Consider the following 13,587-nt stretch of genomic DNA (forward strand, 5'->3'; position numbering starts at 1 on the left):
TTGGAACGATCAATACCATATATGATTGTTCAAAAACTCAGACACGGGAATATTTCTGCTTAAAAGTACCATACAAGCAACTTTTACTTCGTACTTCTGAAATTCGAGAAAGAGCTGGTAAAGTGAATAAATAAAACTGATATAAGAAAATTCGAAATCCACTTTTCAAATCCTATCCATTTGGGTTACAACAATTTGACAATACAATAATAAAAGAAAAAGCTAATAAATATTATCGTGAGTAAAATAGAATAAGCTATCAAAAAAAGAAAAAAAGGAAAAAAAAAAACCTCTAAATATCAGGCATCTAAGTTAAGCTCCATGTTAAGCACTTTTAACACATTATATGGTAAATGGTCACTGATAACAGCACTTGACAGCTTGATTTCATTCAGCGAGCTGTAGTACAGACTGATTAGAAATGAAACAAATGACTCAAATTCATTTCTCCAACTTTTTTCTTCGTTAAACTACTTAGAATGAAATTTAACAAATTTTTCGCAACTCAATTTCCTTCAGATTGAAGGAATCATATGTTCTGATGCTGCATTTTCAAAAGAAAAAGAGAAAGAAGTACCTGTAATGAGTCCATCTTTTGCAAATTTTTTTTCGTTATTGATCACCCAGACATGAAGTAAACATCCTGGTGGAAGGAGCTACAAAATTACTTGAATTGAATTCAATCATAAGGCTTATAATTAAAAAACTTATAATTAAAATGCTTATAATTAAAAGACAATAATTTACCGATAATTTACTGAAAATTAGTTTAAAACGATAACCTGATTCATATCTACGAAAAGCTTTGCTTTATATACTCTCATATATCATTAACAAGAAAAATGATGTCAAAGTAGAACAATATATCATTTTCTTAAGAATATACATACCTTCGTCCGCTTTTTTGCCCATCTTTCAGCAGGATTGTTTTCCCCTGCATTATCTGCATTATCATCAATAATCAAAAGAGAACTATGGAAAACTAATGGGAGTCGATCATTAATGTTTACAGTTGCATCCTCCTCATGATCTATTAAAATGAAAAAACTATGATTTTAAACAAATCAGTAAAAAAACAAAAGAAAGAAAAAAGAAAATTACACAAAAAGAAAAATGAAAAAGAAAATTTAGATGACGAACGGCCCAACTGATGTTACTAATATCATTTCCATCAAGGTGAAATTTGCAGTTTCCACCGTTGGACAGACAATCGCATCATCAAATAAAAAATTAAATTAAAAGAAGCTATAAACTCCATTCAAAACCTATACTTTTAACAACAAATAAACACAAACGTCAGATTACGACTAATTTTTTGTCCCTCAGTTTAGTAAAAACTTTGAAAAAACAAAAATACAAGGTTCAACTTTTGCTGCTGGTGTACTACACCTTATATTGTTTGAAGTCGTGCTTGAGTGTATCAAAAACTCCAGAAAGTTATATTTATTTTAATTCGAATGAAGATTAAAACGAACTATCTTGACCAGTTTGCCATGGATGAGAAAAACATAACTGATAAAAACCGCGAAGCAGAACTTTATATTTCGGTGAATTACTGTATGCCAATGACATGATCACATCATATTTCAACCTACATAATGTCTGAAAATTGAATTGCAAAATTTTCGCGATAAGAAAAAACATTACATTATCATTTATATCTGAAATAATAACTTTTATAGTACTTTTAACCGTCTAGTTATGGTGAGAGAAACCAATGTTTTTTTTTATTGAAAAAATATGGATGTTGGTAATCGGACGACAGAACAAGATCTTTTTATCCGGTGCAAATTAATGCAATTTGTTTGTCATTAATGTTAGCTCTATCTTATAAATAGTATAACAACCTATTAAGGCAGCATATGATTATTTCTTTCCCGTTTTCAATTTCAAGAATTTTAGTTTCACTTTCGACTTCATGACTATAAAAACTGATAACAAAGTACAGTTTAAGTCCTCTAACATATAGTTATTCATATACGATGGACAATTATCAGTTCTAATATATTACATTTTTTGTTCTATCCTACAGCTGTTTTTCGAAAAAAAATCAAGAAAATTACCTGAAATGATAATCGTGGGACAATATCATCACCAATGTAAACACTAAATACGTATTTTTGTGTTTCTCTTAAACCATTTTCACTGATGACACATCCTGGAGGAGAGTATGCAAAACACTGTATAGGACTGAATGATTGCCTAAAACATGACCTTTTTCAAAAAAAAATAGAAATGTTCGAACTTTTACGCATTCTGTTAGATATACAATCCGATAACATTTCAACATTAAACACAGTATAATACTTACTTGAGGAGCAATGTAAGCAATGTTGCAACTCCAGCACCTAATGAATGTCCACAACAAACGAGTGTAAAATCCGGATATCTCATTTTTAAACCTTCTAAAATACGACCCGCACGTAATACTTCAAGCACATATCTTGCACTACGCAACATACCACGATGTACGCGCACTTCCTGGAAAATTTCAACGCAAAGTACAACATAATTTACTCTTTTACTTGTCGAAAGATTAAGGACAAAATGAAGTGCTGAAATTCAAAATTTACATGAATTACTACTTTTCTTCATTTCACACCTTATCAGGAGCATCCAACTTTTCATCTCGAGAAAGAATCGGATCCTGATCGACATCTACTGAAAATGCTTCATCATCAAGCGATAAATCATTGATCGCATCCATCATCGAAGCTGTACCACGTATAGTTATTACAATACTTTTTGCTTTTACATCCACAAGTACAACAAACGGCACCTAAAAGAAACAAAATATTGGCATAATAATAAAAAGATGATGACCTTTTCGGGTAAAAAAAATTTTGTGTATAAAGATACTTGCAGTAACAGATAATATTACCTGATAGAGTTCGTTTGCAAATGAAACGAAGATGATATCAGTTTCCTTACACTCTGTCACTGCCAGGAAGGTAGCTGTAGCACATGCACAGCAATTATCACCTCTAATCGGAAAATCTTGCCTGTAAAATATCTTTCATAGTTATGTTCCCCAGTAATGTTACACTTATTTTCCTACTTTGGAAATTTCCAAAAACACACCTTAGCATAATGTAGTATGCTGTTGAGACACACCCCACTAAATCGCATTTATCAGAAAACTAAAGATTACCACCAGGAATGTATTAGAACAAGGTTTCGAATTTTGTGAAGTTAGAATGTCAACTTATTCTGTCTTACTCATTAGAATTCAAACAGTTGGACAAAAGAGACAGAAACTTTTCTTCCCGTCTTGAACTCGACTCTTGGATTAAGTTTAAGTCTGATGAATAATTGATATATATGAATTCTAATCTACGTAACTATCATGACAAGCAAGAGAGGAAAAACTTTTTGCTTATAAATTTCGAAGTTTACGATGAGCCTTGTAAAACTACACCTGTTGCAGCATTTTCCACAACATTTAATCTTTTTACATACTTTTAGCCAATCGCAACAACCACAATTGTAAAACATGTAAATTTCCCAACCATATATGGCTGCTATATATTTTGCCATATAACGCGCATTCTCCAATGTCATCCAATCTGGTGGCTGTATAATTTATCCATACTTTAGTTTAATCAACATTAGTCGTGTTTTAGTTGATTAACAAAACACCAACATACACGTTATCTTATTATCATATGCAGTATCACTATATAACAACATTAATATCACAATAGCGTATGAAAAGGGTTCTAAAATCCTGCTATTTACAAAAACCTTCTGCATTTTCTGAAATAGTTCCGAAATATTCTGTATCTTTATAGCAACCTAGCATTATGTTTTCTACGTAATTACAAAACTTTGTACGAAAATATGTTGTGAAAACCATTAAATCTACTAAAAAATCCTTCACATCATACGTATCAAATTCCTTCTTCTCTATTAATATTCTCTTCAAGCAATGTTGTCTACAACTAAATCAGATGTCCAACACCGAAATGCTAATTTGGATGTAAGGGAATATTTGTGCATCTATAATGGTCTCATACAGAATAATATTCTTGAGGGTCAGCAAGCCTAGAAATATAACTGGAAAATGATCCCAAGCCGTTAAATTACCAAATGCCTGAACAGTTTTGCAAAAAAAATTACTTCGATTTCCGGGACATAAGTGGTTGAACTGGGTGGTCGATGAGGAGCATGAACAAGCAATAGAAGACCAGCTAGAATGTCGGATGCTACCAGATCAACGTCGGCAAAAAATGATGTTGTAAGAATGGCAATATCCTTTAATGCTGCACGCATTGCTTCATTTCTTTTCAACAAAAACTAAAATTTTCTGATGTTAATTCAGTTTTTTGAATAATTTAACGAGATTTAATTAACAAATGGAAAAACTTGGAATGAAACAATGACTAACCAACTTAAGACGTAACATCCAAACTCGATTTTCAGTCCGGAAACTTGGCTGTATACGATTACCACCAGATGGATTAAATACAATAGCAATACCAACTAAAACTGTTACTATCAGGGCCCATTGAAGCAAAACTGTTAAACGCAGTATAGTAATAAGACTACATGGAACTGAACTTCCTGAAAATTGCAACATTGGTTATCTGAAGCTGCAAAAACGAAGAATAAAATGGTAATCATTGAACAATCAAAATTCCATAACCACACAAACTAAAAGAGTTTATTTCTTCTGTTTTCTATTCCTTTGTTCTTTTCTTTTTTCTACTCCGTCTATCCAGTTCGCCTCCTTTCATCCAACAAAACAACAAACCAGAATCTACGCAATGAAAAAGATATCGATAACTGAAATATAATCCTAAGGTTCTTACTAAAATATAATCCCAAAGTTTTACTCCAATTTCAGGGTTAAGGCAGCTTACGGCAGTAAAAAATAATTTCACTTTTTATAAACTAAGCAGATTACAACGAAGTTACTAAACGCGAAATCATGGCCGGTGATGGTCAAACCTCATTATGCTTACCATAAGCGAAGATCGTTGATACACCAGTAATGGTAATTTCACAAATAAACAATGGTACACGTATGTAGATAATTTTTGTGACGTGATGTCGCTTATGTGGTTCCAGGATAGATCCACGCGCACTAACCACGGCCATGACAAAACACGTTAAAATAGTTATGCCATTGATACTAATTAATGAAAAAAGACTAATGAGAAAGTGTTGGCCAGTGCAACTTTCCCACTTCTTCAACATAAATATAATGCATGTCAGTGATATCCTGAAATTATCCAACTTCACACAATTAAAGTCAACATAAGCAATAGCAATCATCACTCCATGATAATCGAGACTAAATTATATGGTAATTCATATTAACTGCTAAATTGTTGTTAATATTCTTGCTCTATTTCGTCAATCGTTGCCCTTTATCTTTCAGTCCCACTTTTATTTCAAAGAAAAATAAATAAATACATAAACAAATAAAGAAATAAAAAGGGGGAAAAAGAAAAAAACATGTTGTTAACTCTTACATTTCGTGTTAAAAGCCAAAATTAAGTATTGATAATAGCCCCAAATTCTTGTTTGAAATATCTGATACCGGATACGGCTTTTTCCGGACATTTTACAAGTGATTTGCGGTGCTACAAAATGTCAGTTATTTTAGAAAAGAAAAAGAAAATCAAAAAACTTACCACGCTAAGCGAACTAATATTTCGGACAAAGATGGAAATACGAAATCATCACTGGCAATATTCCACCGTCGTCCCAACACAACCAATGAAGGCATCTACGATATTTTATCGTTCGTCACTAACTTTAATAAATATGACTTTATCGAAATTTAAATAAAATTTTAATGAATTTAAAAATAAAAACTTTTGTTATCTAAGGATATACAGTCATGTAAGACTGATATTAATCTTATTTAAGACATGGAATATTCATTTAATTTAATACATATATATGCAAAAAGAAGTAATCCATAGAACAGCTCTTAAATTTCCAGTGAATTTGTTTTTTTCCCCTTTAATAAACAATTTGTTGTAAAAATTGAAACTTTTAGTAAGTGCAAAATCCTGGAAAAAGTTACACAGCTACAAATTAAACTAATATTTCTTGGCATGGCTTATGTAAAACTTCACTTTTTTTTAAATGGTTGTTTTATGGGAAAAGTAAAAGAAATGAAATTGACGATATTTATACGAAAAGATATAAAGGCCTACCGGATTCCTCAAACCTAAGATCAATAACTACAAAAATACAGTAGTGGATAGGACATGAAACAACCTTTAAGAGATCAAAAGCAGTGGGAAGGTACCAATGGCCCATAATAGACATACAGAACTATCGGAAAAATATCAGTCGACCTGTAATGGGTAGGAACTATCGGATATATACTAATCTGTTAATTAATGAATAAATGCTTGACGTTAAAATGCATGAAATTTAAAGATTTTACAAAACATTGGTAATGAGATCACAAATGAAAGTAATTCTAAAAATGATCGATTAATTTATTTTTGTAATACAAACATTTATTGGCATTATTTCTCTTTCTTTTTTTTCTTCTCAGGTATAATATCACTGAAAAAAAAAAAGTATCAAAATATTACCAAAAAATTGATCACATAGTGAGAGCTAAAGCAATCATGCTAGTGGAACAAAATCAATGGAACTTACGTAAATCTTGCTGACTCATCAATGCATTCAGCTTATTATTACGTATGCAAACTTACACTATATTTTAAGCAAAAAATTCTAGAAAAAATTCAGCCTAAACTCAATTGTAACTATAACCAATTATAACAAACACATCCCATCTCATTCTTTATTATCCATTACCAATGATTACTATTTCATTATGAATTTCCTTTTCTTTCAAACAAAAGAATAGATGGAAATAAAGACAAATTACGAAGTTAGTTCCTTTCCTCTTTTCATTTTAAAGTTGGGTTATTGAAATTTTAGTAAAATTAAAAAACCTTCTTCCCTTAATCACTGGTGTTTGAATTAATATTACGAGATCTGCTTATAAGGAGTACATCAAAAGAGAATTTAATACAATATAACAGTAATAATACTCAGCAAGTACTCAATGTAAAGAGGGATTCAACCAATTTATAGATTTATATACACTGTAATAAACATAAATTAGCACACCATGCTCGGTTGATTAGCAGTGAAAATTTGTAAATTGAAATTTTGAAAACTTCAAAAATTCACAGGATGTTCCTTTTAGAGATTAAATACGAGCAAAATTGGTAAACTAAGCAGAGGGATATCCAATCTTCTAAATTAATATCTACCCGATAATTACAAAAATATTTCTGCAGTGAGGATAGGGATGAATCTGAACACAATGATTCAACTAGCTAAGCCATCGGCCACTCTTCAATCATGTGGATTGAGACAGATGACCGGCTAGCCGTGAAATGTTGCGTGCTGGCCGCCTAATACAAGTCCAGAGAATACATGGCTCTTTCCGAGGTAGGAGGTGAGGGAGGTTTCTATCTACAATTACGTGACAATGTTAGTATTTTACTTGTCACGTAAGTGCGCAGTTCATTCATGCATTCAGTATGTCGAGATTAGATTATTGGTAATTGGTGAAGAAACTAAGGAGTTGTCGTTTCAATTTTAATATTTTAAATCATTGAAATTATCTGTAGTTACCTATCAATTTTCCATTGCTTCAATTATATACTCATAATAAATCAGATTTTCATATTGTCATTTAATAGGGAAGCTCAAATCCATTTTGGTCTTTTTCTACATTTCCATTTTCTGTAAAAGTTAATTTCATGTAGACGTAGTGTTGCATACATGGTGTTTTTTTTTTCTTCTCTCTCTTTATTTACGTGAGTATTTAAAATCTATGTTTAGTGTCTCGTAATTAATACGTAAGGAATTTCAAAGATAGTTGAAAACATATGCATCATAGATTCGTTGATGTTTACAGTAATCATGATCTAACCTGTGTTATGTTAGTAAATCTGTTTGAATTTCGATATTTGCATGCCAACTATTAAATATTATGTTGTTTAGTTACCAGATTTTAGTAATCGTTATTCCAGTGTGCTAATTTTTGACTGTTTTTGTGGTTAATGCTTATTGAGCTCTAATTTTTCTCTAACTGAATATCTGATGTTAATTGTTTTACTGATTAAATAATATACATTGATTATTCCAATAATTGACTAATTATTGTCGTTTTCGACAAAGGATTTTTTTATCGAATTAAGTTTGCTTGAATTTGTCACCTATATTTCAAACGCATTTACTGTAGAATAATTCAATTAACATCGATTCGCATAAGTTTCCTGCTACTACAAGTAAGAATTCGTTTTTATATGCATTTTTTTTCTGTAACAATTTCAAGCAAATTTGATATATTTCTTATTCAGCATCTTTTCTTTATTTTTTTTTTTTAAATCGAATTTTATTAAGAACGACTTAGAGATAGTTGTCATCTGCCTTCATGTAATTTACTCGCATTCCACTTCTTTCACATATGATTTACGCTGTTTTTGTTCGTATCCTTTTTTTTATGCCTATAAAAAAACGTGTTTCTGTCTTGATATCCAAAAGCAAAGCTTGACACAGTGTTCATAAAATGTTATAGTTAAATTTCCACTTCTTTTCGGATAGACTTTATCACCTTTGCAGTTATATACAATATAACTTGAGGCCATTAGCACATATGGGCGCCTATTTGAGTAAACCAATAACGGAAAAAGTATCCGAATGTGGTGGCAATGAGCGAATATATTATGCTGCAACAAGTATGCAAGGATGGCGTATCAATCAAGAGGTTATTTGGGATTTTGAAATTAATCAGCCAAAGATTGTTTTTCCATGAAAGATTGTTTTTCCATGAAAAACTATTTAGAAACATTTCTATTATATAACAACTTTGTGCTAGGGTATCAGGTGACGTTCATTCCGAAATGCAGGTGCACTTTTTGATACAGGGATGAGTAGTAAACAAATAAATTTGATATGGAATTATAAAATTAATTATAGATTAAACAATTAATTATGGAATATTTAATATCTTTGAAATATTTCATTTCCAGGATGCACATAATTGTATTGTAAATTATGACGACGATTCATCCTTTTTCGCAGTATACGATGGTCATGGAGGTAAATTTCGAAGGAATACTTGTAATTAGTTCACTTCTGAATTGCTATAGATTCTCAAGACAAAGAGTTATTTTTATTTTATTTTTTCAAGACAAATAATGTTAAATTTTATTAAACGAATGTACATTGCAGGAAGTGAAGTGGCACAGTACAGTGCAAATCATTTGCCAGATATGTTGAAAGGAAATAATTCATGGTTTTCGGGTAATTACGCAAAAGCTATACAGGATACTTTCTTGGAATTGGATGAATTATTAAGGTTATAAACAAGGACAATTTTGCAAATCACCGACTTAATTTATACTTTGGGATTTTATTTGCTAGAAATTTCTGACTTTTACGTTTTTGGAGTTAAAATCCTGCGTTTTATAGGTCAGAGGCGGTTATGAGAGAACTGAAGAAAATGGCAGGTAATGTGGAACCAAAACACGACGAATTAAGCGATGATGACGAGGATAAGGTTATTTCATTTTTATCTGGTCGTGGATTAATTTAAAATTGCCATCATAACATGAGATTTTCGTTTGTTTTCCCTATTCAGCAAGCGTTGTATGAAGAAGCTGGAATGCCAATTGAAACCATACTAGAAAGATATGGAATTCTTTTACATCGAGAGCAGAACGGCAAGCAGTCAGTCATTAATCTCGACGAGTTGCGGACACAGTTTGAACATCAAGATGGAGGAGACGAGCAGATTCAGGTGATCCTTGTTACTTTTGCTGTCATTTAGTTTGTTATATTTTAAGAACTGGTAACATACGGTTGTATAACTATTGTCCTATGCTTGAACTTATCAAGGACTACTTATCAACGAATTTGAAAAATTATATTCTCAATTTTGCGAGTCAAATTGCAAATTTTCATTGACACCATAACGCAGAAAATGGAAGAGACCGCGAAGAAAACTGAAGAAAACGGATCAGATGTGTCTGAACGAGGAACAAATGGAAAAGATTCGAATAACGATGCTGTGATCGACAAAGAAATTAAAACCGATGGAAATCAGCTAGAAAAAACGGAAGAAAAGGTAGTGGAAGAGAAAGCCAAAAAACAAATGGCAGTGGAAGAGAAACCCAAAAAACGACTGAGTGACCCAGTGTTTCCCAGTATCCTAAAAGCAAAGCGCACCAAATCCGCAAATGGTTTGTGCTATTAATTTGAAAAATTCAGTTAATTTCGAATGGGCTTTATTGGTACGTTTGAAATTTCTATTATAAATCGGCAAATGGGATTGATTCTAAAGAACTGCATTTTCTTTTTAAGTTTTTTTTTTTTTTGTATATCTTCCATCTAACCGTTTATCTTTTTAGTAATCTAATGAAGGCTATAACTATTTTATAGCATTTTGAAATTGAACAGCAAACTATATCAGTGTTAATTGCAGATATTGACGAAGGTACATCGGATAGTCAGAGCAAGGATACATTCCCAGGTAGATCAACGGTCGATAAATCGGAGGCAGCGATTCAAGATGAAAGGTTTAATGTTAAACTCGAGCTGTTGCTCTACAACAACATCACTGCATCATCGAATTTTGCTAGTTCATGAAAACGAAAGTAAACAATCAGTTCACTTTCAGTTCAACTGATTGTTTTCATGTAATAAATCGTGATTCTCTTAATAAGCCCCTCATATTTATTTTTATTTTAGGTGCGAAAGTGAAACAGCAAATAGTGAGCCAGAAGTTGCGGGTCATGCTGAAGTTGATACTACTATAACTTCAAGCGATTCAGGTGATGGAGATAGCTCCATACCACCTAGCGAGAATCCTCATCCTTCTGCGTCAGTAGCTGTTAATTCCAGATCTTTTTGTTGATAACTCCATTTAAAAAAGTACGATTGTGTGGCATAGTTTCTTCTACCACCGAATTTTTCGACATTACGAAAAAATGAAAGATGATATACTATTTCCAGAATTTTATATAAGACTTTGGATATTTCAGAGCTTCCGATGTGCAGGTTACATTTTCCTCGGATTCAGAGTCAGTAGATGAAGATTACAACGCTGATGAAGAGATGAGTGAAGGTGATGAGGAAGAGGAAATGGATGATGAAGAAATCGATGATGTAGGTTCCAAATATCTTGTTAGGATTAATAGAGGAATATATATATATATATATATATATATGTAGAAATGTATACATATATATAGTTCGTGAAATACATCCCAACAAAAATAGCTGAAGTAAATTCAGACTGCAAAAACCAACTGATAGTCAAGATTACATTAATACAGTCAAATCGTTCACTAGATATCTCACGGTAGTAGTTAAGGATGATTGTTTTTCAGAAGTAGTTGATAACTATAACTTTCTTTCATAACATGTTATTTAAAGTGCAAGTTTTAGACTGAACAGACCTATTCTTGCTCGCCAGGTGATACTCCAGGTGAAGATTCAGGCACGACAGCATGCGTTGTTATAATTTTCAAGGTAATGTTTCATTCTGAAGGGTCCTATCACATATTTCGAATGGCATATTATAGGATGAGGCATGTGTAAGCCGGGTTTGTATTGACTGATGGTTGTAAAACCAATCAATAGCTTATACTGCACATTTTAGTCACTGGTGACAAGATTAATTCATATTTTGCCTGTTGCCCAAGAAGTTTTACAGCAAGAAAATGATTTTAAATTACGACCATTTATTTCCGAAAGAGTTTCATTGCACATGTCACTGGTTTAGGATAAAGTAGTAGTTGGCAATGCGGGTGATAGCCGGGCAGTACTGTGTCGTAACGGTGTAGCTGTTGAATTGTCAGTTGATCACAAGCCGGAAGATGATATAGGTTTGTTTCTATTTTCCCACGGTAAAAGCAAAAATTAAAATAGCAGTGTCTTCCTAGTTGATGATTTTATTCAAAGTGGATTTAGAAAAGACTTAATATTGCTTATGCTGACTGTTTACTGAAGCAAAATTTTTTTTCTAGAAAGGAGGCGAATTGAGACAGCTGGAGGCGAAATTAGTTTGGATGGCCGGGTTAACGGTGGCTTGAATCTTTCCAGGTTAATTTCTTTCAGCTTATAGTCATGTAATTCTCTTTCGGGGATGAAGTACAATGAAAGAAGTGGTGTTTTTGTTCGAAAAGATTTCTATTGCAATGAGTTAGCAAGTGAAGTTCCGGGTATTGTGAACTTTGTGCACTATACTTTTTTAATACTCTATCCCTTTCAGAGCCTTAGGTGATCATTTCTATAAGAAAAATGCTGCATTACCATTAAAAGAGCAGATGATCTCGGCATTACCTGATGTTAAACAATACAAAATTTTGCAAGGCGACGAATTTATCATTATTGCTTGTGATGGTATATGGTATGAATTATATTTTATTACTGACTTCCAAACTTTCCAAACTTCCAAATTTTTGTCACACCCAAGGCATCCAATGGAGAAAGGGGTGAAGATACTCTCTTTTTTTTGTTTTTCAGTTTTTGTCATCAACTGATCTATGCTTCAGGAATTCCCTTACTAGCCAAGAAGCGGTTGATTTCATACGGCGAAGGATAACTGATGGTGTCAGTCTCAAGGATATTTGCGAACAGGTTTATTGTTTGTGCATTTTTCAAGATTTATAATCAAGTGAATTTCTAGATTTGTTGAGAATTGTTTTATGTATTAACTGATCTTAATTCTAAATTGAAAAGGTACAAATGAACAATTATGGATAGATCATATTTTGGGGTCATGCTGCACAATCTAGATCATTGTTAGATCTTTGGTTGATTTCATAGTTTCGCATTTCAAATGAAAAACTAGTTTACTTGTGCAAAATATGAGCTGGAACCATCGAGGTCCCTGAAGATATCTTCAGGATGATATTACTGCAGAAACAACAAACATTTACCTATTTAGAAAAGAGCATAAAGAAATAGCAAATGAGCATGAATCCTTGGGCATAAAAATAGAATACATTTCCAAATGACTTTTATTGAAGAAATAAAAAAGAATAAAAGGTGGCTATGAACGAAAAATCTTTGCAGTAAGACTGAAGGTTACGTATTTCGCACATGCATGTTTTAATTTTTTTTTAAAATTTTTTTTTAACATTTTTTTAAAATCGCACGTGCATGCAATAAATTATTTGTGACAATAAATTATTCTCTTTTTAATATATGTAACTTTTAAGAAATACTGTTTTGTATTTAAGAGCAATGTCCGATTTTAAATGGTAGCACAATTTGGGCAAACGTGTTGTTAGCAAAGTGGGGTGGAAGTACAAAGCGTGTGTCCATATGCAGACGCTCTTAGGGCATTGCATTTCTCAATATCGTAAAAAAAAAAATTAACTGCAGATTTGCGACCACTGCTTGTCACCAAATACAGCTGGAGATGGCACTGGTTGTGATAATATGACGATAATTGTAGCACAAATATTGCGCTCAGCATCATCAACACAGCAACTACCGACGCCATCGTCATCCTAATGTTTTTGGTTCGTCGTTTGAAGCATCCGAAAATCGTGTTTTATACCTTCTTTCTCAAAGAGGTCCGTT

At 32.3% G+C, this 13,587-nt stretch overlaps 2 protein-coding genes across 2 annotated transcripts; one reads left to right on the forward strand and one right to left on the reverse strand.

Moving 5' to 3' along the window:
- Positions 1 to 299: 299 nt before the first annotated feature.
- Positions 300 to 6,320, reverse strand: LOAG_07964 (lipase; the record flags this gene model as incomplete). The annotated part of the gene is made up of 13 exons (XM_020447581.1): positions 6,235 to 6,320; positions 5,640 to 5,761; positions 4,965 to 5,224; positions 4,388 to 4,563; positions 4,120 to 4,296; positions 3,419 to 3,573; positions 2,882 to 3,002; positions 2,603 to 2,779; positions 2,312 to 2,481; positions 2,064 to 2,202; positions 1,476 to 1,602; positions 891 to 1,030; positions 300 to 434 (listed from the first exon to the last, which is right to left on the reverse strand). The coding sequence occupies exons 2-13, from the start codon at positions 5,732 to 5,734 to the stop codon at positions 300 to 302; spliced, it is 1,872 nt and encodes a 623-aa protein (XP_020302203.1). The 5' UTR covers positions 5,735 to 5,761; positions 6,235 to 6,320.
- A 2,327-nt stretch (positions 6,321 to 8,647) lies between these two features.
- LOAG_07965 (hypothetical protein) lies at positions 8,648 to 13,518 on the forward strand (the record flags this gene model as incomplete). Its single annotated transcript, XM_003143497.1, has 15 exons — positions 8,648 to 8,758; positions 9,024 to 9,093; positions 9,226 to 9,352; positions 9,466 to 9,553; positions 9,635 to 9,793; positions 9,974 to 10,235; positions 10,478 to 10,571; positions 10,744 to 10,875; positions 11,037 to 11,160; positions 11,443 to 11,526; positions 11,780 to 11,882; positions 12,024 to 12,099; positions 12,269 to 12,406; positions 12,552 to 12,636; positions 13,387 to 13,518. The coding sequence occupies 15 exons, from the start codon at positions 8,648 to 8,650 to the stop codon at positions 13,516 to 13,518; spliced, it is 1,785 nt and encodes a 594-aa protein (XP_003143545.1).
- Positions 13,519 to 13,587: the final 69 nt, after the last annotated feature.

This window comes from Loa loa (assembly GCF_000183805.2).
Source record: "Loa loa unplaced genomic scaffold supercont3.91, whole genome shotgun sequence".
Classification (NCBI taxonomy): Eukaryota; Metazoa; Nematoda; class Chromadorea; order Rhabditida; family Onchocercidae; genus Loa; species Loa loa.